This window comes from Opisthocomus hoazin, chromosome W (assembly GCF_030867145.1).
Source record: "Opisthocomus hoazin isolate bOpiHoa1 chromosome W, bOpiHoa1.hap1, whole genome shotgun sequence".
Classification (NCBI taxonomy): domain Eukaryota; kingdom Metazoa; phylum Chordata; class Aves; order Opisthocomiformes; family Opisthocomidae; genus Opisthocomus; species Opisthocomus hoazin.
In genome coordinates this window covers 38,243,310-38,269,490 of record NC_134453.1, presented here as the reverse complement: position 1 = coordinate 38,269,490, position 26,181 = coordinate 38,243,310, and the positions used below count along the sequence as shown (strand labels likewise).

The 26,181-nt window shown below is 50.0% G+C and overlaps 1 protein-coding gene across 2 annotated transcripts in view; it reads right to left on the bottom strand.

Annotated features, from left to right (window-relative positions):
* Positions 1 to 26,181, bottom strand: part of LOC142365680 (E3 ubiquitin-protein ligase UHRF2-like) — a 144,736-nt gene that overhangs the window by 95,933 nt on the left and 22,622 nt on the right. For both annotated transcript variants that reach the window (XM_075446731.1, XM_075446730.1), the window contains one exon: positions 11,670 to 11,912. In XM_075446731.1, coding sequence (XP_075302846.1) covers positions 11,670 to 11,912 — 243 coding nt within the window. The remainder of the gene's footprint in view (positions 1 to 11,669; positions 11,913 to 26,181) is intronic.

The following is a 26,181-nucleotide window of genomic DNA, read 5'->3' as shown; positions in this document are numbered from 1 at the left end:
AGTGGCAGAGACAAGGTGTTATTAAGTGACCGCAACCCCCAAATCCCCATATCCGTGCACTGCTCAGGGGGGTGGGGAGGTGGGTGTAGAGGAGTCAGGAATGAAGGAGTGAAGCTGAGCCTGGGTGGGGTGGGGGAAACATGCTGTTTTAATTTTTGTCTTTGTTCCTCACCATCCAACTCTATTTTGATTGGCAAGAAAATTAAATTTAATTTTTCCCCAAGTCGAGTCTGTTTTGCCCGTGACAGTAATTGGTAAGCGATTTCCCTGTCTTTACCTCAACCCACGAGCTTTTTCATCTTATTTTCTCCCCCTGTCCTGTTGAGGAGGGGGTGTGAGAGAGCGGCTGGGTGGGCATCTGGCAGCCAGCCAAGGTCAACCTACCACAACAGTTTGGGCCCAGCTGGCTCTGAAGCCTCCCTCAGAGCTGATTTCTCCTCTTTGGCTACTAAGGTACTCTACCGGTTCTGTAAATTCAGATCTGCAGGTAGAGAAGGAGCCTTTCTCCTGCTGCCAGAAGTCACAAGCTTCCCCCCCCCCCCATTTGGGTGTGGCCATCCCGCTCTCGTTCAGGCATAACCGCTAGCCATCCCTCCTTCCTTGCCTCATGTGGCTCAGGCTCTCGCCTCTTTAGAGTCTCTGTGAAGACCCTGTCTATCTTCTGCTCATCCTCCTCGATGCTACACAGCCTGCTCCACCCAGTGCTGGGGACCAAGCCCTGTGGCATGTCACTGCCATTGTCACACAGCTTTAAGCAGTCCCTATACTCTCTCTAGAGCAGTTTCTGGGCCTCCTTTGTGCCCCCTGCTGTGCCAGCTGCCAAGTCTCTTCGCTGTGCTCTGCTCCTCTCAATGAGAGGCTGAGACGTGTTTGTTCAGCCTTCAGAAGAGAAGGTGCCAGGAGACGTTATTTCTATCTGCAACTACCTGACCAGAGGATACAGAGAAAATGGAGCCAGACTCTTCTTGGAGGTGCACAGTGATAGGACGGGAGGCAACGGACACATGTTGGAACACGGGAAATTCTGATTAGATATTAGGAGTTTGTTTGCTTGCTTGCTTGCTTGCTTGCTTGTTTGCTTGTTTTTTAACCATGAGAGTTTTCAAATACTGGAAGACATAAGGATAGATAGCTTCAAGTTGAATAAGAAAACTTTGGTTAAGGGTCCCTTATAGAAGTTATCCACACTAAACCCATCGTAAAGAACGTTATCTTCAATAAATTAAAGGAACCTAGAGCTCCCCATTGGGTGCCCACATAAGTGAAGTTCAGTGGAGCTTTTAGAATTTCTACTATACTCAGTCTCTTCCTGCCATGCAGGAAGGTTGTTGGGATTGTCACTTCCATCTAACCTTTTCCAGAAGTTAAGGAGTTAGGATTTTTGATTCCTTGAGCACACAGCAGGAGAGTTCCCTGTTGAACATGCTCAATGAAGGCTTTCCTCCAGTCAAAAGTTGTGTCGAGTAATCATCTTGTACAGAAGTATACCACTTGGCCAATGCATTTACCTGGCCAAGAGCTATATTTCTGTTCCTTTCAAGGGTGCTTCAGAGGAGTCCTAGAGTAACAGAGCTGCAATAAAGAATATCACCAGAAAACCAAATCAAAAAGTTGCCAGTATCCACCTACAGTATATAAGCAGAGCATGATCCCAACATCAGTTTGAACACCCCAGGTCTAGTTAGGGTTATGGGCCTCGGGGGCTCATATGTCCGGGTACCAGCAACTGGGGAGAGCAGGGATCCAGGGGCCAGCTACTGCGTAGACTGTCTAAGCCCAGCTACTGGAGGGATCCACATGGCATATATGTATATATTTCCTGGTAACAGACCTTCATCCTGATCAGTCAGAGAGGGGAACGGGATGAGGTCATTGGTGTTGTTTGGGTTTGTGTGAATGCTGAGTGCTTTTGCCTGTGTTGATCTGTGCGACCAGCCTGGTGTGCATGTATGCATGCTGTGTATGTGTGAGGCCTACTGGGAATACAGGCTCAGTCTCGCTACTGGTTGGACCTGGGGGTATGGAGCTGTGGCAGCCTCACCTCCATTGGACTACCAGATTCAGCAACCCCTAACACACACAGGTTTAGGAAATGCCAAAAGCCTTTAGGCAGGCTATATTGGCCCATGACAAGTGTCCACAAGCTAAATAGTTTTTGCTTATGCTTTCAACACTGAAGGGCGCCTGATCTCGGTGCTGGGGAAGGTTATGGAGCAGCTCATCTTGAGTGCCATCATGCAGCACGTACAGGACAACCAGGTGATGTGAGGCCCAGTCAGCATGGGTTTATGAAAGGCAGGTCCTGCTTGACTAACCCGATCTCCTTCTATGACAAGGTGACACGCTTAGTGGATGAGGGAAAGGCTGTGGATGTGGTTTACCTGGACTTTAGTAAAGCCTTTGACACCGTTTCCCACAGCATTCTCCTGGAGAAACTGGCTGCTCCTGGCTTGGATGGGCATACTCTTTGTTGGGTAAAAAACTGGCTGGATGCCCAGGCCCAAAGAGTCATGGTGAATGGAGTTAAATCCAGCTGGCGGCCAGTCACAAGCGGTGTTCCCCAGGGCTCAGTACTGGGGCCAGTTCTGTTTAATATCTTTATCAATGATCTGGATGAGGGGATCAGGTGCTCCCTCAGTAAGTCTGCAGAGGGCAGCAAGTTGGGCGGGAGTGTTGATCTACTTGAGAGTAGAAAGGGTCTACAGAGGGATCTGGACAGGCTGCATCAATGGGCCGAGGCCAATTGCGGGTCCTGCACTTGGGTCATAACAACCCCATGCAATGTGATAGGCTTGGGGAAGAGTGGCTGGAAAGCTGCCCGGCGGAAAAGGACCTGGGCCTGGGGGTGTTGGTTGACAGCCATCTGAACATGAGCTGGCAGTGTGCCCAGGTGGCCAAGAAGGCCAACAGCATCCTGGCTTGTATCAGGAATAGTGTGGCCAGCAGGAGTAGGGAAGTGATCTTCCCCCTGTACTCGGCACTGGTGAGACCGCACCTCAAATACTGCGTTCGGTTTTGGGCCCCTCACTACAAGAAAGACATTGAGGGGCTGGAGTGCGTCCAACGAAGAGCAACAAAGCTGGTGAAGGGTCTAGAGCACAAGTCTTATGAGGAGCGGTTGAGGGAACTGGGGTTGTTTAGTCTGGAGAAAAGGAGGCTGAGGGGGGACCTTAACACCCTCTACAACTACCTGAAAGGAGGTTGTAACGAGGCAGGTGTCAGTCTCCAAGTCATCCCAAGTAATGAGAGGAAATGGCCTCACGTTGCGCCAGGGGAGGTTTAGATTGGATATTAGGAAAAATGTCTTCACCAAAAGGGTTGTCAAGCATTGGAACAGGCTGCCCAGGGAAGTAGTTGAGTCACCATCCCTGGAGGTATTTAAAAGACATGTAGACGTGGCTCTTAGAGACACGGTTTAGTGGTGGGCTTGTCAGTATTAGGTTTACGGTTGGACTCAATGATCTTAAGGGTCCTTTCCAACCTAAATGATTCTATGATCCTGAGGCAAAACTGGATGAATCAAGGCTTGGGATACAGTAGCTGAGGGGAACATTTTAGGATTCTAGGAGCTTTAAACATTAATATGAACCATACCTGGAGCACTATATGCAATGTTAAGCTTTAAAACACATTTGTACCAGATCCATTTCCTGAAGTACGGTTATCTCAACTCTCAACAAATTGAAAATTAAATAAAAGGGAATTCAGGGGTTGACTATATGAGGGAAATTATCATCTCTTCATGAACTGTAGTGGTTAAGACTGTGCTCTCTTGATGTGTTCACAGTTCCAGGAGACCCACTATATCCTCAAGCAACGCTACTTGTGACAGATGTTCCAACTCCCATATAGACTGCTCTATCAAAAAGCATTTATCTCTAGATCCATTGTGCAGTCAAAAATAGATTCTTGTCCTATTGTTTTCTATTTGGCATTCATGACTGATTCCCCCTAGTTCTCCCATTCTGCTTGCTGCTGGAATTTCTTGCAAAAAACAGATTCTAACAATAACAGAGAATCATAAAATGGTTTTGGTTGGAAGGGACCGTTAAAGATCATCTAGTCCAAACCCCCCCCCCCCCCCACCGTGGGCAGGGACATCTTTCACTAGATCAGGTTGCTCAAATCCCCGTCCAACCTGACCTTGAACACTTCCAATGATGGGACGTCCACAACTTCTCTGGGCAACCTGTTCCAGTGTCTCACCACCCTCATCATAAAGCATTTCTTCCTTATGTCCAATCCAAATCCACCCTCCTTCAGTTTAAACCCGCTGCCTCTTGTCCTGTCACTACAGGCCCTGGTAAAAAGTGTTTCTTCATCTTTCTTAGAAGCCACCTTTAGGTATTGAAAGGCCGCAATAAGGTCTCCCCAGAGCCTTCTCTTCTCCAGGCTGAACAACCCCAAAACTCTCAATCTTTCCTCATAGGAGAGGTGTTCCAGCCCTCTGATCATTTTTGTCACCCTCCTCTGGACCCGCATTAACAGGTCCATAGTCTTTCTTGTTCTGGATGCAGTTTCCCCAGAGCTGGCTGCAGTACTCCAGGTGGGGTCTCACGAGAGCGGAATAGAGGGGGAGAAACACTCCCGTTGACCTGCTGGCTACTCTTGATGCAGCCCAGGATACAATTGGCCTTCTGGGCTGCAAGCGCGCATCGCCGGCTCATGTCCACCAGTATCCCCAAGTCCTTCTCAGCAGGGCTGCTCTCAATCCATTCGTCCCCCAGTCTGTGTTGATGCTGGAGATTGTCCCGACCCAGGTGCAGGACCCTGCACTTGGCCTTGTTGGACTTCATGAGGTTTGCACGGGCCCACTCCTCAAGCCTGTCCAGGTCCCTCTGGATAGCATCCCTTCCCTCAAGCACCACTCAGCTTGGTGTCATCTTCAGACTTGCTGAGGGTGCACTCAGTCCCACTGTCTGTGTCATTGATGACGATATTCAACAGTATTGGTCCTAATATGGACCCCTGAGGAACACCACTTGTTGCTGGTTTCCATTTGGACATTGAGCCGTTGACTATAACTCTCTGGATGCGACCGTCCAGACAGTTCCTTATCCATCTAACAGTCCATCCATCAAACCCATATCTCTCCAATTTAGCGACAAGGATATTGTGTGGGACTGTGTCAAAGGCCTTACAGAAGTCCAGGTAGATGACATCTGTAGCTCTTCCCTTGTCCACCGATGCAGTCACTCCATCGTAGAAGGCCCCCAGAGTAGAATGATTTGCCCTTGGTGAAGCCACTCAACCTGTGTACTGCTGTTTTTCAGAGACAGCTCTGTGCAATCAATCCATTGTTTCACGTAGAGGGCAACCCCCTCCTACCTTTCCTTCTTTGCCGGTCCCTCCTCAACAGTTTATGGCCATCGATTGCAGTGCTCCAGTCGTGTGATTCATCCCAACAAGTTTCAGTGATAGTGACAAGATCATAGGTTTCCAGTTGCACGGTGGCTTCCAGCTCCTCCTGTTTGTTACCCATGCTGCGTGCATTGGTATAGCAACACTTCAGTTGGACTGTCGACTGTCTCACCCTTTTGGCGGAACCTTCTTTTGAGGATTGGGGGGCATTCCTCACTACTCCGATAGGTGCGCTCATCCACCCTGTTGCTTGTGAGTACACAAGTGTCACGGCTTTGAATCCCCCCCCTCCCAAGTTCATTGATTTAAAGCGTGATTCATTAAGTCAGCCAATCTGCCAGCGAAAATTCTCCTTCTTCCTTCAAGTCCTGCTTGATTTTGCCCAGGCTGTGCTTTACTGTGTCATTGGTGCTCACATGGAAAAGAAGTAGGGGATAGTAGTCTGCGCTTTTAACCAGTTGTGGCAGTCTCTCTGTGACATCCAAGATCTTGGCTCCTGGCAAGCAGCAAACTTCCCTTGACTGTATATCAGGCCGACAGATGGGTGCCTCGGTGCCTCTCAGCAGAGAATCGCCCACTACTAGCACTCGCCGCTTCCTTTTGTGGCTTTTAGTGTGTGCAACTGGTGCGGTTTCTGCCTGTGAGTCTTGCTCATTGGCTTCATCCACTGCCAAGACTTCATATCTGTTGCTGGTTGGTACATATGAAGAAATGGGGGTGGGGGGAGTGATATCCTGCTGCTATGAGTTACGAGAGACCATTGGTGAAACACCGGAACAGGTTGCCCAGAGAGGTGGTAGATGCCCCACCCCTGGAAACATTCAAGGTCAGGTTGGACGGGGCTTTGAGCGACCTGATCTAGTTGAAGATGTCCCTGCTCATTGCGGGGGGGGGGGTGGGGGGTGGACTAGATGACCTTTAAAGGTCCCTTCCAACCCAAACCATTCTATGATTCTATGGTGCCTCCTTCTCCAAGGTGCTGTCTGTTTGCTCTTAACGCTCTTTGCCTGGTAGTCCTTGGCGGTCAGTGCCAGAGTCCTAATATTTCTTCTTGCAACGCCTCAAATAGTACTCTATTTCTTGTTCCCCCTCCCTAATACAGCGTAACCTGATGACTTCCTCCTGCTGGGTGACCTCCACCCACTGCCTGAGTGACTCCACCAGAGCACGCCTTGCACAGGTGGAGCTTGCACCCTCCTCCACCCAGGAGCGTGGGGTACAGACTTTACAGCCCTCCACCTGGACAGCAGCTTCCCTGATAGGAAGCTCTGCCTGGGTGGCTGCCCCCACTCGTCCCAGGCTAGCCTGGCTAGGTAGATGGGCTCCCAGCTGCTGCAGAGCACAGCCCTCACCTAGTCTCTGCCACCATGCTTCTGACGATCTCAAAGTACTGCCTAATAAGCCCTTCAAATTCCCTGGAGACCTCAAGCTGCTGGGTAGGTTTGCACAGCCAACACCTAGCTGGGGTGACCATCGGGGCTGCAGCCTAAGCCTGCGGGTGAGCAGAGCAGGCAGCAGCCCAACAACTGGTAGAGTGCGGGGACCGCCGGCACCGCCCAACTCTTGCCCGCCCCTATCGTGAGACCTGTCGCCTGCTGGCTGGTCCCTCCACACACACAACCCAAGGGTGCCGGGGGCCCAGAAACCCCCTCAAACACCCCCCCGGGGACCTCACAAGCCTCGCACTCTTCTCAGCAAGTGGCAACAACTGCTGCTGCCACTGCTAGTGTCGGCTTCCCATGTTTTGAGCTGGCCACGGGAACCACTGGCATCCACATCTTTAACATCCATCGGTCTCTTACAAATATTAATTACTGCAAGGGTTTAGCTTTCTGAAGTGAAACAAACTTGATCTTGCTGGATGAGAAATACTTCAGGTTGCTTGTCATCAGTGTTTTTCACCATTTACATACAAAGTCCTCAATGAAAGCAGAGCCCAAATAGAAAGGGACTGACATTTTAAAACCATGCTTTTGCACTGTTTGCCACTAGAAACACTTCTAACAAAACGGTGCAAATTGGTCATCAATTACATGTTCTCAAAAATTCGGGGTTAACTTTTTGTTTCTTAAAAGCTTAGACTTCTTGGGTTGATGTTGAGACAACCGGATAGATCAGAATGACAGGTTGTCCTGGTTTAGCCCCAGCCGGCAACAAAGAACCACACGGTCACTCGCTTCAAATATGTGGGGGGGTGGCTTGGCAACTACATCAGCCAATTCAGTCAGGACCCTGGGATGCATCTCGTCACATCCCCGAATCATAGAATGCTTTGGGTTGGAAGGGACCCTTAGAGGTCTTCTAGCCCAACCCCCCTGCAGTGAGCAGGGTTATGTTCAACTCGACCAGGTTGCTCAGAAACGAGTAGAAAATGCCTGTTGTACTTTAAATTCCAGTCTCGTGATTAAAACATCTTGAGTGTGTAAAGATGCTTGTATTTAAGATATGTCATTGGGCAGAAATCACAAGTCCACTGTGCTTCATGAGCTGCTGTTGAGTTAACTCAAGATACATGATTTCACAGATTTTCCCAAAATACACGTCGTGTCTGTTCAACTTTGAAGCTACCTCTCCCCAGCCATCTCCCCCAGCTATATAGTGAGCATAACAGTCACGTGGTATTGAATAGTCCCTTTGGCTAGTTTGGGTCAGCTGTCCCAGCTGTGTCCCCTCCCAGCTTCCTGTGAAAATTAACTCTATCCTAGCCAAAACCAGGACACAGGTCATTCCCTTATTTTAAGGGGGATAATTTTCTTTCTGTTCTGCCAGAAACTGGACCAAGCAAGTTTGCTGATGACACCAAACTGGGAGGTGTGGTAGACACACCGGAAGGCTGTGCTGCCATTCAGCGTGACCTGGATAGGCTGGAAAGCTGGGCAGAGAGGAACCTGATGAGGTTCAACAAAGCCAAATGCAGGGTCCTGCACTTGGGGAGGAACAACCCCATGCATCAGTACAGGCTTGGGGTGGACCTGCTGGAGAGCAGCTCTGCGGAGAGGGACCTGGGTGTCCTGGTGGACGACAAGTTGACCATGAGCCAGCAGTGTGCCCTGGCTGCCGAGAAAGCCAATGGGATCTTGGGGTGCATCAAGAAGAGTGTGGCCAGCAGGACGAGGGAGGTTCTCCTTCCCCTCTACACTGCCCTGGTGAGGCCTCATCTGGAGTACTCTGTCCAGTTCTGGGCTCCCCAGTTCAAGAAAGATGAAGAGCTACTGGAGAGAGTCCAGCGGAGGGCTACGAGGATGATGAGGGGACTGGAACATCTCCCCTACGAGGAGAGGCTGAGGGAGCTGGGCTTGTTCAGCCTGAAGAAGAGAAGGCTGCGAGGGGACCTTATAAATGCTTACAAATATCTGAAGGGTGGGTGTCAGGAGGATGGGGCCAAGCTCTTTTCAGTAGTGCCCAGTGACAGGACAAGGGGCAATGGGCACAAACTGAGGCACAGGAAGTTCCGTCTGAACATGAGGAAGAACTTCTTCCCTCTGAGGGTGACGGAGCACTGGAACAGGCTGCCCAGGGAGGTTGTGGAGTCTCCTTCTCTAGAGATATTCAAGACCCGCCTGGACAAGGTCCTGTGCAGCCTGCTGTAGGTGACCCTGCTTCGGCAGGAGGGTTGGACTAGAATGACCCACAGAGGTCCCTTCCAACCCCTACCATTCTGTGATTCTGTGATTCTGTGAAGTGGGGGTCTGAGTGCAACAGGAGTGAGGAACAAGGGTCAGAGGGCCTGTGTGTCTTTTTACACTCCAGTTGATATAATTCTCACAGAGAGCAGGATCTGGCTTGTATCATTCCAACTCTTGCCGTTACTCTTACCCTTTTTCTTAATTATCTGTAGTTTTAACATTTGGGGTAAATAAATCATATTAGTAGGTAATGGTTTCTCCTTTTAGTGGACTAAATTCATAATAACATCTTCTTATATTTGTAATTGTACTGGTTTTGTCTGGGATAGAGTTAAATTTCTTCATAGTAGTCCGTATGGGGCTATGTTTTGGATTTGTGGTGAAAACAATGCTGATAACACAGGGATGTTTTAGTTATTGCTGACCAGTATTTACACAGCGTCAAGGCCGTTTCTGCTTCTCACACCGCCCTGCCAGCGAGTAGGCTGTACTGTACAGTACCTGCGATCTGAGTAGAAAATAGCTGACCCCAACAGACCAAAGGGATATTCCATACCATATGACGTTATACTCAGCAATAAAAGCAAGGGGAAGAAGGAGGGGGGGGGGCATTTGGAGTTATGGGGTATATCTGCCCAAGTAACTGTTACGCATGATGGAGCCCTGCTTTCCTGGAGATGGCTGAACACCTGCCTAACGATGGGAAATAGTGAATGAGTTCCTTATTTTACTTTGCTTACATGTGCAGCTTTTGCTTTACCTTTTAAATTGTCTTTATCTCAACCCACGAGTTTTGTTGGTTTTACCCTTCCAATTCCCTCCCCCATCCCACCAGGGGGGGGAATGTGCGAGTGGCTGTGTGGTGCTTAGTGCCAGCCCGGGTTAAATCAGGACAGTATTGCTTAAGGTATTTTATTAGAATGTTGTCGGGGACCGTATCAAAGGCCTTACAGAAGTCCAGGTAGATGACATCCGTAACTCTTCCCTTGTCCACCAAAGCAGTCACTCCATCGTAGAAGGCCACCAGATTAGTCTGACACGATTTGTCCTTGGTTGCCAGGCACGGACTTGCGTCTGACTGGTCAGTAGTTCCCAGGGCCCTCCTTTTTACCCCTTTTAAAAATGAGTGCGATGTTTCCCTTTTCTCCAGTCACTCGGGACTTCACCTGACTGCCACAACTTTTCAAATATGATAGGGAGTGGCTTGGCAACTATATCAGCCAATTCCATCAGGACCCTGGGATGCATCTCGTCGCGTCTCGTGGACTTATGTACATTGAGGTTCCTCAGGTGGTCTCGAACCTGATCTTGTCCTACGATGGGTATGAAAGGACTTCATTCCCCCAGTGCCTGCCTTGAGATTCAGGGACTTGAGAGATGTAGGAAGAGCCAGGGAAAGCTGAGGCAAAAAAACTGTTGAGTATCTCTGCCTTCTCCCACATCAGTTGTCACCAGATCCCCTGTCCTATTTATCAGTGGGGTACAATTTCTTTTGTCTTCCTTTTCTGGCCAATGTACCTGTAGAAGCCCTTCTTGTGATTCTTCACATCCTTTGCCAAATTCAGCTCCAGCTGTGCCATAGCTTTCCTGAACCTATCCCTACACATCCGGGCAGCGTCTCTATATTCTTCCCAGGGTGCGTACCCGTGCTTCCGCTGCCTATGCATTTCCCTCTTGTGTTTCAGTTTGACCAAGAGGTCCTTCACTCATCCATGCTGGTCTCCTGCGCCTTCCTTGCTCGATTTCTTGCACATGGGAATCGACAGTTCTTGTGCTCAGAGAAAAATGTCCTTTAATAGCTGCCAGCTCTGTTCAGCTCCTTTGTCCACGAGGGCAGCTTCCCCAAGGGGTCCCATCCACTAATTCCTTAAACAACTGAAAGTTTGCTCTCCTAAAATTTAGCATCTTGACTTCACTCGTCGCCTGTCCCATATCCCTCCAGACCGTGAATTCCACCAGGGTCCCCAATACTTGCTACTTTGTTCTCGAGCTTCAACTACATAAATAATTATGTACACACATAGGCACACATATATGTCGACTTGCTGATGGTAATGTTCCTCTCCTTAAAGCAAGCTGTCTATAAAAGGGTAGCCAATTTTGAATCTATTATAAAGAAGTGGTAGAGATGATGTTGAAAATTATAGATCAGTGATGAAGTAATCACTGTTTAAGTTATCTTGCAATAATTTTAAACAAATTACCTCCTTAGGGTCTCTGAATATGTTACACACCCGTACGTTAGGTTGGGAAAGCAGAATGCCTTAGCTAATAATATATTCCAGTTGCATCTGTTCACAGAATCACAAAATCATTTAGCTTGGAAGGGACTTCTTGAGATCACCTAGTCCAACCTCTCTGCCCAAGCAGGGTCAGCTATAATGGGTTGCCCAGGACCATGTCCAGTCACGTTTTGAATATCTCCAAGGATGGAGACTCCACCACCTCTCTGGGAAACCTTTTCCAGTGTTCAACCAGTTTTAGCTTCTAACTAAACGATTTGTGAACTCAGTTTAAGATTTATTTTAATTTGCACAGTGCAAACTAATCTCCACTCTCTCAGTCCCGCTGACATAAAGCTGGTCATGAAAGAAAACTGTTTGAAGATACAGGACTGTATAAGCAATAAAATTAAAGTGATAGATGCAAGATAAGGCCCCTACTTTCAAAACTTGCACGTACCTTGTACAATCCAATGCCAGGATCAATAAGAAACAAGTGAGCTGATGTAGATGGCTGATTTGGTGATCTGCTACTTGCTGCTCTTTTGACCTTGATTTTACAGTTGGAAACAGCACAGAGATTGACCTCTCCACCCTGATTTGTCACAGAAGTGGTAGGAGCTTCAGATTCAGAGCGTATCAAAAGCTGAACTATGTCATTTAGTCCAACATCGTAGTCAAATAAAGTGTGCCCATCTTCCAGCTGTCAAGAAAAAAACAGTATATTGGTAAAGTTTCAACTTGATATTAGTATGTAGCCCTCCTCTTGGGATAATTTAAAAAAAAACAGACATTTGCTTCAAAGTTGAACAGACACGACGTGTATTTTGGGAAAATCTGTGAAATCATGTATCTTGAGTTAACTCAACAGCAGCTCATGAAGCACAGTGGACTTGTGATTTCTGCCCAATGACATATCTTAAATACAAGCATCTTTACACACTCAAGATGTTTTAATCACGAGACTGGAATTTAAAGTACAACAGGCATTTTCTACTCGTTTCTGAGCAACCTGGTCGAGTTGAACATAACCCTGCTCACTGCAGGGGGGTTGGGCTAGAAGACCTCTAAGGGTCCCTTCCAACCCAAAGCATTCTATGATTCGGGGATGTGACGAGATGCATCCCAGGGTCCTGACTGAATTGGCTGATGTAGTTGCCAAGCCACCCCCCCACATATTTGAAGCGAGTGACCGTGTGGTTCTTTGTTGCCGGCTGGGGCTAAACCAGGACAACCTGTCATTCTGATCTATCCGGTTGTCTCAACATCAACCCAAGAAGTCTAAGCTTTTAAGAAACAAAAAGTTAACCCCGAATTTTTGAGAACATGTAATTGATGACCAATTTGCACCGTTTTGTTAGAAGTGTTTCTAGTGGCAAACAGTGCAAAAGCATGGTTTTAAAATGTCAGTCCCTTTCTATTTGGGCTCTGCTTTCATTGAGGACTTTGTATGTAAATGGTGAAAAACACTGATGACAAGCAACCTGAAGTATTTCTCATCCAGCAAGATCAAGTTTGTTTCACTTCAGAAAGCTAAACCCTTGCAGTAATTAATATTTGTAAGAGACCGATGGATGTTAAAGATGTGGATGCCAGTGGTTCCCGTGGCCAGCTCAAAACATGGGAAGCCGACACTAGCAGTGGCAGCAGCAGTTGTTGCCACTTGCTGAGAAGAGTGCGAGGCTTGTGAGGTCCCCGGGGGGGTGTTTGAGGGGGTTTCTGGGCCCCCGGCACCCTTGGGTTGTGTGTGTGGAGGGACCAGCCAGCAGGCGACAGGTCTCACGATAGGGGCGGGCAAGAGTTGGGCGGTGCCGGCGGTCCCCGCACTCTACCAGTTGTTGGGCTGCTGCCTGCTCTGCTCACCCGCAGGCTTAGGCTGCAGCCCCGATGGTCACCCCAGCTAGGTGTTGGCTGTGCAAACCTACCCAGCAGCTTGAGGTCTCCAGGGAATTTGAAGGGCTTATTAGGCAGTACTTTGAGATCGTCAGAAGCATGGTGGCAGAGACTAGGTGAGGGCTGTGCTCTGCAGCAGCTGGGAGCCCATCTACCTAGCCAGGCTAGCCTGGGACGAGTGGGGGCAGCCACCCAGGCAGAGCTTCCTATCAGGGAAGCTGCTGTCCAGGTGGAGGGCTGTAAAGTCTGTACCCCACGCTCCTGGGTGGAGGAGGGTGCAAGCTCCACCTGTGCAAGGCGTGCTCTGGTGGAGTCACTCAGGCAGTGGGTGGAGGTCACCCAGCAGGAGGAAGTCATCAGGTTACGCTGTATTAGGGAGGGGGAACAAGAAATAGAGTACTATTTGAGGCGTTGCAAGAAGAAATATTAGGACTCTGGCACTGACCGCCAAGGACTACCAGGCAAAGAGCGTTAAGAGCAAACAGACAGCACCTTGGAGAAGGAGGCACCATAGAATCATAGAATGGTTTGGGTTGGAAGGGACCTTTAAAGGTCATCTAGTCCACCCCCCACCCCCCCCCCGCAATGAGCAGGGACATCTTCAACTAGATCAGGTCGCTCAAAGCCCCGTCCAACCTGACCTTGAATGTTTCCAGGGGTGGGGCATCTACCACCTCTCTGGGCAACCTGTTCCGGTGTTTCACCAATGGTCTCTCGTAACTCATAGCAGCAGGATATCACTCCCCCCACCCCCATTTCTTCATATGTACCAACCAGCAACAGATATGAAGTCTTGGCAGTGGATGAAGCCAATGAGCAAGACTCACAGGCAGAAACCGCACCAGTTGCACACACTAAAAGCCACAAAAGGAAGCGGCGAGTGCTAGTAGTGGGCGATTCTCTGCTGAGAGGCACCGAGGCACCCATCTGTCGGCCTGATATACAGTCAAGGGAAGTTTGCTGCTTGCCAGGAGCCAAGATCTTGGATGTCACAGAGAGACTGCCACAACTGGTTAAAAGCGCAGACTACTATCCCCTACTTCTTTTCCATGTGAGCACCAATGACACAGTAAAGCACAGCCTGGGCAAAATCAAGCAGGACTTGAAGGAAGAAGGAGAATTTTCGCTGGCAGATTGGCTGACTTAATGAATCACGCTTTAAATCAATGAACTTGGGAGGGGGGGGATTCAAAGCCGTGACACTTGTGTACTCACAAGCAACAGGGTGGATGAGCGCACCTATCGGAGTAGTGAGGAATGCCCCCCAATCCTCAAAAGAAGGTTCCGCCAAAAGGGTGAGACAGTCGACAGTCCAACTGAAGTGTTGTTATACCAATGCACGCAGCATGGGTAACAAACAGGAGGAGCTGGAAGCCACCGTGCAACTGGAAACCTATGATCTTGTCACTATCACTGAAACTTGTTGGGATGAATCACACGACTGGAGCACTGCAATCGATGGCCATAAACTGTTGAGGAGGGACCGGCAAAGAAGGAAAGGTAGGAGGGGGTTGCCCTCTACGTGAAACAATGGATTGATTGCACAGAGCTGTCTCTGAAAAACAGCAGTACACAGGTTGAGTGGCTTCACCAAGGGCAAATCATTCTACTCTGGGGGCCTTCTACGATGGAGTGACTGCATCGGTGGACAAGGGAAGAGCTACAGATGTCATCTACCTGGACTTCTGTAAGGCCTTTGACACAGTCCCACACAATATCCTTGTCGCTAAATTGGAGAGATATGGGTTTGATGGATGGACTGTTAGATGGATAAGGAACTGTCTGGACGGTCGCATCCAGAGAGTTATAGTCAACGGCTCAATGTCCAAATGGAAACCAGCAACAAGTGGTGTTCCTCAGGGGTCCATATTAGGACCAATACTGTTGAATATCGTCATCAATGACACAGACAGTGGGACTGAGTGCACCCTCAGCAAGTCTGAAGATGACACCAAGCTGAGTGGTGCTTGAGGGAAGGGATGCTATCCAGAGGGACCTGGACAGGCTTGAGGAGTGGGCCCGTGCAAACCTCATGAAGTCCAACAAGGCCAAGTGCAGGGTCCTGCACCTGGGTCGGGACAATCTCCAGCATCAACACAGACTGGGGGACGAATGGATTGAGAGCAGCCCTGCTGAGAAGGACTTGGGGATACTGGTGGACATGAGCCGGCGATGCGCGCTTGCAGCCCAGAAGGCCAATTGTATCCTGGGCTGCATCAAGAGTAGCCAGCAGGTCAACGGGAGTGTTTCTCCCCCTCTATTCCGCTCTCGTGAGACCCCACCTGGAGTACTGCAGCCAGCTCTGGGGAAACTGCATCCAGAACAAGAAAGACTATGGACCTGTTAATGCGGGTCCAGAGGAGGGTGACAAAAATGATCAGAGGGCTGGAACACCTCTCCTATGAGGAAAGATTGAGAGTTTTGGGGTTGTTCAGCCTGGAGAAGAGAAGGCTCTGGGGAGACCTTATTGCGGCCTTTCAATACCTAAAGGTGGCTTCTAAGAAAGATGAAGAAACACTTTTTACCAGGGCCTGTAGTGACAGGACAAGAGGCAGCGGGTTTAAACTGAAGGAGGGTGGATTTGGATTGGACATAAGGAAGAAATGCTTTATGATGAGGGTGGTGAGACACTGGAACAGGTTGCCCAGAGAAGTTGTGGACGTCCCATCATTGGAAGTGTTCAAGGTCAGGTTGGACGGGGATTTGAGCAACCTGATCTAGTGAAAGATGTCCCTGCCCACGGTGGGGGGGGGGGGGTTTGGACTAGATGATCTTTAACGGTCCCTTCCAACCAAAACCATTTTATGATTCTCTGTTATTGTTAGAATCTGTTTTTTGCAAGAAATTCCAGCAGCAAGCAGAATGGGAGAACTAGGGGGAATCAGTCATGAATGCCAAATAGAAAACAATAGGACAAGAATCTATTTTTGACTGCACAATGGATCTAGAGATAAATGCTTTTTGATAGAGCAGTCTATATGGGAGTTGGAACATCTGTCACAAGTAGCGTTGCTTGAGGATATAGTGGGTCTCCTGGAACTGTGAACACATCAAGAGAGCACAGTCTTAACCACTACAGTTCATGAAGAGATGATAATTTCCCTCATGTAGTCAACCCCTGAATTCCCTTTTATTTAATTTTCAATTTGTTGAGAGTTGAGATAACCGTACTTCAGGAAATGGATCTGGTACAAATGTGTTTTAAAGCTTAACATTGCATATAGTGCTCCAGGTATGGTTCATATTAATGTTTAAAGCTCCTAGAATCCTAAAATGTTCCCCTCAGCTACTGTATCCCAAGCCTTGATTCATCCAGTTTTGCCTCAGGATCATAGAATCATTTAGGTTGGAAAGGACCCTTAAGATCATTGAGTCCAACCGTAAACCTAATACTGACAAGCCCACCACTAAACCGTGTCTCTAAGAGCCACGTCTACATGTCTTTTAAATACCTCCAGGGATGGTGACTCAACTACTTCCCTGGGCAGCCTGTTCCAATGCTTGACAACCCTTTTGGTGAAGACATTTTTCCTAATATCCAATCTAAACCTCCCCTGGCGCAACGTGAGGCCATTTCCTCTCATTACTTGGGATGACTTGGAGACTGACACCTGCCTCGTTACAACCTCCTTTCAGGTAGTTGTAGAGGGTGTTAAGGTCCCCCCTCAGCCTCCTTTTCTCCAGACTAAACAACCCCAGTTCCCTCAACCGCTCCTCATAAGACTTGTGCTCTAGACCCTTCACCAGCTTTGTTGCTCTTCGTTGGACGCACTCCAGCCCCTCAATGTCTTTCTTGTAGTGAGGGGCCCAAAACCGAACGCAGTATTTGAGGTGTGGTCTCACCAGTGCCGAGTACAGGGGGAAGATCACTTCCCTACTCCTGCTGGCCACACTATTCCTGATACAAGCCAGGATGCTGTTGGCCTTCTTGGCCACCTGGGCACACTGCCAGCTCATGTTCAGATGGCTGTCAACCAACACCCCCAGGCCCAGGTCCTTTTCCGCCGGGCAGCTTTCCAGCCACTCTTCCCCAAGCCTATCACATTGCATGGGGTTGTTATGACCCAAGTGCAGGACTCGCAATTGGCCTCGGCCCATTGATGCAGCCTGTCCAGATCCCTCTGTAGACCCTTTCTACTCTCAAGTAGATCAACACTCCCGCCCAACTTGCTGCCCTCTGCAGACTTACTGAGGGAGCACCTGATCCCCTCATCCAGATCATTGATAAAGATATTAAACAGAACTGGCCCCAGTACTGAGCCCTGGGGAACACCGCTTGTGACTGGCCGCCAGCTGGATTTAACTCCATTCACCATGACTCTTTGGGCCTGGGCATCCAGCCAGTTTTTTACCCAACAAAGAGTATGCCCATCCAAGCCAGGAGCAGCCAGTTTCTCCAGGAGAATGCTGTGGGAAACGGTGTCAAAGGCTTTACTAAAGTCCAGGTAAACCACATCCACAGCCTTTCCCTCATCCACTAAGCGTGTCACCTTGTCATAGAAGGAGATCGGGTTAGTCAAGCAGGACCTGCCTTTCATAAACCCATGCTGACTGGGCCTCACATCACCTGGTTGTCCTGTACGTGCTGCATGATGGCACTCAAGATGAGCTGCTCCATAACCTTCCCCAGCACCGAGGTCAGGCGCCCTTCAGTGTTGAAAGCATAAGCAAAAACTATTTAGCTTGTGGACACTTGTCATGGGCCAATATAGCCTGCCTAAAGGCTTTTGGCATTTCCTAAACCTGTGTGTGTTAGGGGTTGCTGAATCTGGTAGTCCAATGGAGGTGAGGCTGCCACAGCTCCATACCCCCAGGTCCAACCAGTAGCGAGACTAAGCCTGTATTCCCAGTAGGCCTCACACATACACAGCATGCATACATGCACACCAGGCTGGTCGCACAGATCAACACAGGCAAAAGCACTCAGCATTCACACAAACCCAAACAACACCAATGACCTCATCCCGTTCCCCTCTCTGACTGATCAGGATGAAGGTCTGTTACCAGGAAATATATACATATATGCCATGTGGATCCCTCCAGTAGCTGGGCTTAGACACTCAGTCTACGCAGATGATGGACCTATCACCTACAAACAAAGAACAGGTTGGGGACGTAAAGGTCAATGGCACCCTTGGCAGCAGCCACGATGAAGATCCTGAAAGAAGTGAGCAAGACACATAACAAAATTACAACCCTGGACTTCAGGAGAGCAGATTTTGGTTTGTTAAAGGGCCTGCTTGGCAGGATATTATGAGAGACTGTCCTAAAGGGCAAAGGGCTCAGGAGGGCTGGTTGACCCTCAAAAACACAACCTCCTCAAAGCACAAGAATAATCCACTCAGACATGCAGGAAGTTGAGCAAGCATGGCAGAAGGCCAGCATAGATGAACAGGGGATTCCTGACTGAGCTCAAAGACAAAAAGGAAGTACACAGAAGGTGGGAGCAGGGAATGGCTACCCAGGAGGAATATGGAGACACATGCAAGGTTTTAGTTAGGAAAGCCAAAGCTTGGCTGGAGTTGGAACTAGCAAGAAATGTGAAGGGCAACAAGAAGGGCTTCTGTAAGTACAGCATCAGCAAAAGAAAGGCTAAGGAAAATACGTGCCCACTGCTCACTGCAGCACGGAATCTAATAGCTAAGGACATCAAAAAGACTAAGGAACTCAGTGCCTTCCTTGCCTCAGTATTTTACAGGTAAGGTTGGCCCTCAAGTCTCCCAGATCCCTGAGCCTGGTGGCAGACTCTGGGGCAGGGAAGTATTACTCACAGTAGAGGAAGACTGAGTTAGGGAGCACTTCAGCCAACTGGACATACACAAGTCCATGGAACCACATGAGATGACCCTGAGGGTTCCTGATGACTGGAAAAACGCAAACATCACACCCATCTTCAAGAAGGAGAATCCAAGGAGACAAAGACTGGTCAAACTCACCTCAGAATCTCGGAAGGTTGGAGAGCAAATCCTCCTGGAAGCCATGTCCAGGCACCAAAAAGGAACTGAGCTTGCTCCAGTATGCCCGTGTCTTTCTTGTACTGGGGAGACTAAAAGTGGACACCACTCCAGATAAGGTCTCACGAGTGCCAAGACAAGAGAGGGAAAGGATCACTTCCCTGGAACTGCTGACTGCACTGTTACTAATACAGCTCAGGATGCTGTTGGCCTCCTTTGCTGCAAGGGCACACTGTTAGCTCATGTTCAACTTGTTGTCCACCAGGACCCCCAGGTCCTTTTCTGCAGAGCTGCTTCCTAGGCAGTCAGCCTCCAGCCTGTATTGTTGCACGGGGTTATTCCAGCCTAGGTGCAGGACATGGCATTTGTTTTTGTTGAACTTCATGAGGTTCCTGTCAACCCGTTTCTCCAGCCTCTCCAGGTCTGTCCTGGGTTTGGCCAGGACAGGGTTAATTTTCACCAGAATCCAGGAAGGCGCACAGCCGGGTGGGATGACCCAACCCCAACCTCGTCAAACAGAGCCGGGTATTCCATACCATGTGCCGTCATGCTGGGTTCCGGTGGGGGGGGGGGGGGGCGGCGTGGCGGGAACTCACTCACGGCTCGGGAGCGTGTGGTGCCGGTCCAATCCGGGAGAACGCCTCTGTGGGGTCGTGCAGTTCGTTGTTGTGTTTTCTCCTTATCTGTATTGTTGTTGTTACTGTTCCCTTTGTTTGCTGTTCTGTTAAACTGCCCTTATCCCGACCCACCAGTTTTCTGCCTGTTTCTTTCCATTCTCCTCCACACCGCGGCGGGGGGGAGGGGCGGCCGCGTGGCGCTTTTGTTGCCGATGACAGCCGAAACCAAAACATTTAATTCGCGCCCAAGCGTGGGGCGGTGATAACGGCAGGGCTGAGCAGTGGGTGTTAAAACAGCTTTCTTAGATTTTGTTATAATTTGTTGTACGTATTTACTGTGTTAGTTAAACAGTTGCCGGTAAAAATGTTTCTGTCTTTGATCAGATGGTTGTGGTTTTTGAATCCATACTTGCTATACTTGTTCCCTGTGGTGCTGTTCATCATCACGGGGAAAAGGATCAGGATTATGATTTTACTGTACTGTACGATATTGACTTATGACATGATAGCATCACTGTGCATGAAATTAGGCTTGTATTTGCATGCGGCACTGCGGTCATTTCCGTACCTCGGATCCTATGTATTAGAATTTGTTAATAATCAAACCCAATCTGTGGGGAATACCGGAGGGGATACCTTCCCCCACTCTGTCACCCCCCCTCTCTCCCTCAGGCTGGTCCTAAAGGCTTTTGAGAATTTCGAGTACCCGTGGGATGCTCAGGCCAGCACTCTCCTTTTGTTATGTCTCCTGAATGGGTTGCAGGTTTTGTTCAGGGTTAAACAAGTCATTAAGAACATCGTGCAGAGACCTACACCGGGGCCGGATAGCTGTGAGTGGCTGGGTGTGTGGGACAGCATGGGAAAGTACCTAGGGCAGTGGGCACCAGGGGTGTTTTTTAAACTCACCCCTGAGCAAGTGCAGGATCCAGACAAACTAGTAAAATATCTGCAAAAAGTGTGCTGCCACCCTGGGAACTCCAGAGAGACACAAATCACCACAATGTGCTGGGGTCTGGCCCACGCCTACCGAGCCCTGTTCAACACTGTTCAGTGCCCTGAAGGGGAAAGGGAGGGAAAAGAAGCAGCAGGCATGCGGCTGGCGCTGCGCCCCCAGCCGGCACTGCAGCCCCTCCAGCCCAGCAGGCAGTCACAGCCCCCCCCCCGACCAGCACCACCGCTGCCACAGCTGCAGGGTCTGCCTCAGTTTCCCTGGCAGGCACAGCAGCTGGTCCAGCCCCAGCTCCAGCAGCAGGCATCTCAGCTGAGCCCAGTGACCAACCTGTGCTGGTAGCAGTCGCCCCTGTAAAACTAAAGAAAGACGCAAAGAGAGCAGATCGCTCTGGGAGGGATGACAATGAGCCAGGGTCATCACGGGAGATAGAGACAGAGATCATCACCCGGTCCCTGTCCCTGGGCGAGTTGCGAGACATGCGGAAAGATTTCAGCCGCCACCCAGGAGAACGCATTGTCACCTGGCTGCTGCGGTGCTGGGATAACGGGGCCAGCAGCTTGGAATTAGAGGGCAAGGAAGCCAAGCAGCTGGGATCCCTGGCCAGGGAAGGGGGCATTGACAAGGCCATTGGGAAAAAGGAACAAGTCCTCAGCCTCTGGAGGAGACTTCTCTCAGGCGTGAGGGAGAGGTACCCCTTCAGTGAGGATTTTGTGTGTTATCCTGGCAAGTGGACTAATATGGAAAGGGGTATTCAGTACTTGAGGGAATTAGCTGTGTGGGAGCTGGTTTATAATGAACCAGACGATGACCAGTTACCCACAGACCCAGATGAAGTCCAGTGCACAGCATCTACGTGGAGGAAGTCTGTCCGGAGCGCACCCTCCTCATATGCCAACTCACTGGCAGTTGTAAACTGAAAGGTAAAGAGGCACCAAAAGTGGATGAGGTGGCTGTACGACTCCGGCAATATGAGGAAAGTCTCTCTTCCTCCCTTTTTTCAGCTGCGAATAAATTGTCCGAGAAGGTCCAGCGACTCGAACAGAGTATGTCCTACTCCCCACCTGTACGGGCCAGTGTCTCAGCTATTAGGGGCAAGCGTTTCTCTGCTCAGGAGAGGGAATACAGAGGCTACACACCACAGGGCACCCTGTGGTTCTAACTGCGCGACCACGGAGAGGACATGAGGAAATGGGATGGAAAACCCACCTCAAGTCTAGAGGCACGAGTGCATGAGTTGTGAGGTAAAACAATTATGAAAAGGGATTCTGTTCGGAAAAAAGCCAGTCCAGTTTCCAGCAGCCACCTCTCCAGACCAGGTAGGCAGTTTGATCTTGATTCCGATCCTCTGGAAGGGACCTCCAAGTCATTCTTACAGCAGGTGAGCAGCAAATTCTCTGACCAGGATTAGAGGGGCCCTGCCTCCAGCCAGGTGGAGGAAAGGGACAACCGCGTTTATTGGACGGTGTGGATTCGGTGGCCTGGCACGTCAGATCCACAAGAGTATAAAGCTCTAGTGGACCCTGGTGCACAGTGTACTTTAATGCCATCAGAGTTCAAAGGGTCAGAGTCATTTGCATTTCGGGAGTGACAGGGGGGTCCCAAGAGCTGAGTGTATTGGAGGCTGAAGTGAGCCTCACTGGGCAGGAGTGGCAGAAGCACCCCATTGTAACTGGCCCCGAGGCTCCGTGCATCCTTGGCATAGACTGTCTTAGGAGAGGGTATTTCAAGGACCCAAAGGGGTGTCGGTGGGCTTTTGGCATAGCTGCTTTGGAGATGGAGGAAATTAAACAGCTGTCCATTTTGCCTGGTCTCTCAGAGGATCCTTCCGTTGTGGGGTTGCTGAGGGTTGAAGAACAACAGGTGCAAATCGCAACCACAACGGTGCACCGGCAACAGTATCCTACCAACCAAGACACCCTTATCCCCATTCATCAGCTGATCCGCCAGCTGGAGAGTCAAGGAGTGATCAGCAAAACTCGCTCACCCTTTAATAGTCCCATATGGCCAGTGAGAAAATCTACTGGAGAGTGGAGACAGACAATAGACTACCGTGGCCTGAATGCAGTCACACCACCGCTGAGTGCTGCCGTGCCAGACATGTTAGAACTTCAGTATCAGCTGGAGTCAAAGGCAGCCAAGTGGTATGCTACAATTGACATCGCTAATGCATTCTTCTCCATCCCTTTGGCAGCAGAGTGCAGGCCACATTTGCTTTCACCAGGAGGGGCGTCCAGTACACCTGGAATCGATTGCCCCAGGGGTGGAAACACAGTCCCACCATTTGCCATGGACTAATGCAGACTGCACTGGAAAAGGGTGAAGCCCCAGAACATCTGCAGTACATTAAAGACATCATTGTATGGGGTGACACCGCGGAGGAAGTTTTTGAGAAAGGGGAGAAAATAGTTCAGACCCTTCTGAAAGCCGGTTTCGCCATTAAGCGAAGTAAAGTCAAGGGACCTGTGCAAGAGATCCAGTTTTTGGGGATAAAATGGCAGGATGGGCACCGTCAAATCCCAATGGATGTCATCAACAAAATAGCAGCTATGTCTCCACCAACCAGCAAAAAGGAAGCACAGGCCTTCCTGGGTGTTGTGGGTTTTTGGAGGATGCACATCCCAAATTACAGCCAGATTGTAAGTCCTCTGTACCACGTGACCCGGAAGAAGAATGATTTTGAATGGGGCCCTGAGCAACGACAGGCATTTGAACAGATTAAACGGGAGATAGTTCATGCCGTAGCCCTTGGTCCAGTCCGGTCAGGGCAAGATGTTAAAAACGTGCTCTACACCGCAGCCGGGGAGAATGGCCCAACCTGGAGTCTCTGGCAGAAAGCACCAGGGGAGACTCCAGGTCGACCCCTGGGGTTCTGGAGCCGGGGATACAAAGGATCCGAGGCCCGCTATACTCCCACTGAAAAGGAGATTCTGGCAGCATATGAAGGCGTTTGAGCTGCTTCAGAAGTGGTCGGCACTGAAGCACAGCTCCTCCTAGCACCACGATTGCCAGTCCTGGGCTGGATGTTCAATGAGAGGGTCCCCTCTACGCATCATGCCACCGATGCTACGTGGAGTAAGTGGGTCGCACTGATCACACAGCGCGCCCAAATGGGAAACCCCAGTCGCCCAGGAATTTTGGAGGTAATCATGGACTGGCCAGAAGGCAAAGATTTTGGAGCATCGCCAGAGGAGGAGGTGACACGTGCTGAAGAGGCCCCACTGTATAACCAGCTGCCAGAAGATAAGAAACAGTATGCCCTGTTCACGGATGGGTCCTGTCGCATTGTGGGGAAGCAGCGGAGGTGGAAGGCTGCTGTATGGAGCCCTACATGACAAGTCGCGGAAACTGCTGAGGGAGAAGGTGAGTCGAGCCAGTTTGCAGAGGTGAAAGCCATCCAGCTGGCTTTAGACATTGCCAGTCGAGAGAAGTGGCCAGTGCTCTGTCTTGACACCGACTCCTGGATGGTGGCCAATGCCTTGTGGGGGTGGCTGCAGCAATGGAAGAAGAACAACTGGCAGCGCAGAGGCAAACCTATCTGGGCTGCCCCATTGTGGCAAGATATTGCTGCCCGGCTGGAGCAGTTGGTTGTAAAAGTCCGTCACGTGGACGCCCACGTCCCTAAGAGTCGGGCCACTGAAGAACATCAAAACAACCACCAGGTGGATCAGGCTGCCAAGAGTGAAGTGGCTCAGGTGGATCTGGACTGGCAACATAAGAGTCAACTCTTTATAGCTCGTTGGGCCCATGATACCTCGGGCCACCAAGGAAGAGACGCGACATACAGATGGGCTCGTGACCGAGGGGTGGACTTGACCATGGACACCATCGCACAGGTTATCCATGAATGTGAAACATGCGCTGCAATCAAGCAAGCCAAGCGGGTAAAGCCTCAGTGGCATGGAGGAGGATGGCTAAAATATAAATATGGGGAGGCTTGGCAGATTGACTACATCACACTGCCACAAACCCGCCAAGGCAAGCGCTATGTGCTCACAATGGTGGAGGCCACCACCGGATGTCTGGAAACCTACCCTGTGCCCCATGCCACCGCCCGGAATACCATCCTGGGCCTGGAAAAACAAGTCCTGTGGCAACACGGCACCCCCGAAAGAACTGAGTCGGACAACGGGACTCACTTTCGCAACAGCCTCATAGACACCTGGGCCAAAGAACATGGTATTGAGTGGGTGTATCACATCCCCTACCATGCACCAGCCTCTGGAAAGATCGAGCAGTACAATGGGCTGCTAAAAACGACTTTGAAAGCAATGGGGGTTTGGGACTTCCAGAAACTGGGATACTCATTTAGCAAAGGCCACCTGGTTGGTTAACACCAGAGGGTCCACCAACCGGGCTGGTCCTGCCCAGTCAAAACCTCAGCGTCCCGTAGAAGGAGATAAAGTCCCCGTAGTGCACATGTGGAACATGTTAGGGAAGACGGTTTGTGTTAGTCCTGCCTTGGGCAAAGGCAAGCCCGTCCGCGGGATTGCTTTTGCTCAAGGACCTGGGTGTACCTGGTGGGTAATGCGGAAGGATGGGGAAGTCCGATGTGTACCTCACGGGGATTGGATTTTGGGTGAGAACAGTCCATAAATAAATAAATTGTGTTAATTGTTAAATAACCCTGTCACTGTCTGTTATCACTGTTATAATTGTTGTATGTTATACCAGTAGTAGCATAGTAAGGATCATCCAGATTAAAGAAGGATGGACTTTTTTTGATGAATCCTAGTAGAGCACAGCGATGATGGAACTGGACCTGGTTTTCAACAACTGGCACCCAGCAACTTCATCAAGATCGACGTCTCCAACCTGCAGACTGTGGGCACGGGCCGCACCAGATACATCAGCCGTGAGCTCCAGATGCAGCAAGTGACCGCCAATCACCACATGTCACCTTTACTGCCACGGAAGACCATTACGACAGATGGAGCCCGAAGTCATGGATTAAATGAACTCAACGGACACTTTAGAGTGATGATCCATAGACTAAGGGAATGATATCTGGAGACAGGAGAAGTGGTGGTGATCAACTGGACAATGGGGGACCTGGGCATGACGTAGATGGTATGGAATAAGGGGTGGATAATGTCCTGGGTTTGGCCAGGACAGGGTTAATTTTCACTAGAATCCAGGAAGGGGCACAGCCGGGTGGGCTGACCCAACCCCAACCTGGCCAAACAGAGCCGGGTATTCCATACCATGTGCCGTCATGCTGGGTTCCGGTGGGGGGAGGCGGCGTGGCGGGAACTCACTCACGGCTCGGGAGCGGGCGGTGCCAGTCTGGTCCGGGAGAACGCCTCTGTGGGGTCGTGCGGTTTGTTCTGTGTATTCCCCTTATCTGTATCGTTGTTGTTGCTGTTTCCCTTTGTTTGCTGTTCTGTTAAACTGCCCTTATCCCGACCCACCAGTTTTCTGCCTCTTTCTTTCCATTCTCCTCCGCACCGCGGCGGGGGTTAGGGACGGCCACGTGCCGCTTCTGTTGCCGGCGGCAGCCGAAACCAAAACAAGGTCCCTCTGAAAGTCAGCCCTTCCCTCCAGCACATTGACTGCTCC